Source organism: Etheostoma cragini, chromosome 15 (genome assembly GCF_013103735.1).
Source record: "Etheostoma cragini isolate CJK2018 chromosome 15, CSU_Ecrag_1.0, whole genome shotgun sequence".
Lineage (NCBI taxonomy): Eukaryota > Metazoa > Chordata > Actinopteri > Perciformes > Percidae > Etheostoma > Etheostoma cragini.
In genome coordinates this window covers 247,316-248,018 of record NC_048421.1, presented here as the reverse complement: position 1 = coordinate 248,018, position 703 = coordinate 247,316, and the positions used below count along the sequence as shown (strand labels likewise).

The following is a 703-nucleotide window of genomic DNA, read 5'->3' as shown; positions in this document are numbered from 1 at the left end:
ATCAGCACTGGAAAGTAACCAAGTACATCTACTCCAGTACTGTACTCCAGACCACATGGTACTTTTACTTTGAGTCTTTTCATGTCACTTTCTACTTCTACTCCACTACATCCATCGGATAGCTTTAGTTACTAGTTACTTTAGTTACTACTAGTTACCGCATGTTACCTGCAGTCCTGTATAAAGCAGCACTTAACTATTAGAAGAAGAAGAAGAAGAAGACTGACTACACAGATGACGGGCCGAGGGACTACAAAGTAAATTAGGATTTTTGCTGATTCCAGCGTTCCATCCTGCTCTGATACAGATGTTGGTTAGCGTGCTCGGTCTCTATCACATGACTTAATGAACACATGAATGACCCAGAAGGAGAGGGGGGACAGCGTGGTACAGACCTTGTGGAAATCGTCAAACTGCACGGAGGCGACGGCTCCTCGGACCCGGGAGGCGATGGCTTTGCAGGAGTCCCCGACGAAGTCTGGAACGGAGAAGAGCGCCGTGGCGTCGGCAGGGTCCACCGGAGACTTCACGTCAAAGTGCCTGAAGAAGAAGAAGAAGAAGAAGAAGAAGAAGAAGAAGAAGAAGAAGAGCGGACACGTTCAGAGACGGTACATTCAAACCCATTCTAATACTGTATCTGAAGTCTCTTTATATAGACCTTAGTGGTCCCTAATACTGTATCTGAAGTCTCTTTATATGGACC

General features: G+C 46.1%; 3 protein-coding genes and 1 long non-coding RNA gene across 4 annotated transcripts in view; 2 read left to right on the top strand and 2 right to left on the bottom strand.

Annotated features, from left to right (window-relative positions):
• Positions 1–703, top strand: part of LOC117958237 — an 859,617-nt gene that overhangs the window by 683,321 nt on the left and 175,593 nt on the right. The window lies entirely within an intron of this gene.
• LOC117958310 overlaps positions 1–703 on the bottom strand; it is an 18,087-nt gene that overhangs the window by 6,065 nt on the left and 11,319 nt on the right. The window lies entirely within an intron of this gene.
• mvp (major vault protein) overlaps positions 1–703 on the top strand; it is a 7,861-nt gene that overhangs the window by 1,932 nt on the left and 5,226 nt on the right. The gene's annotated exons all lie outside the window — the stretch shown is intronic.
• The window catches only part of LOC117958286 (major vault protein-like), a 1,094-nt gene continuing 669 nt past the window's right edge, over positions 279–703 (bottom strand). Inside the window, exon 2 of the mRNA XM_034894615.1 lies at positions 279–540. Within this exon, the coding sequence (XP_034750506.1) occupies positions 315–540 (226 nt within the window). The 3' untranslated portion in view covers positions 279–314. The remainder of the gene's footprint in view (positions 541–703) is intronic.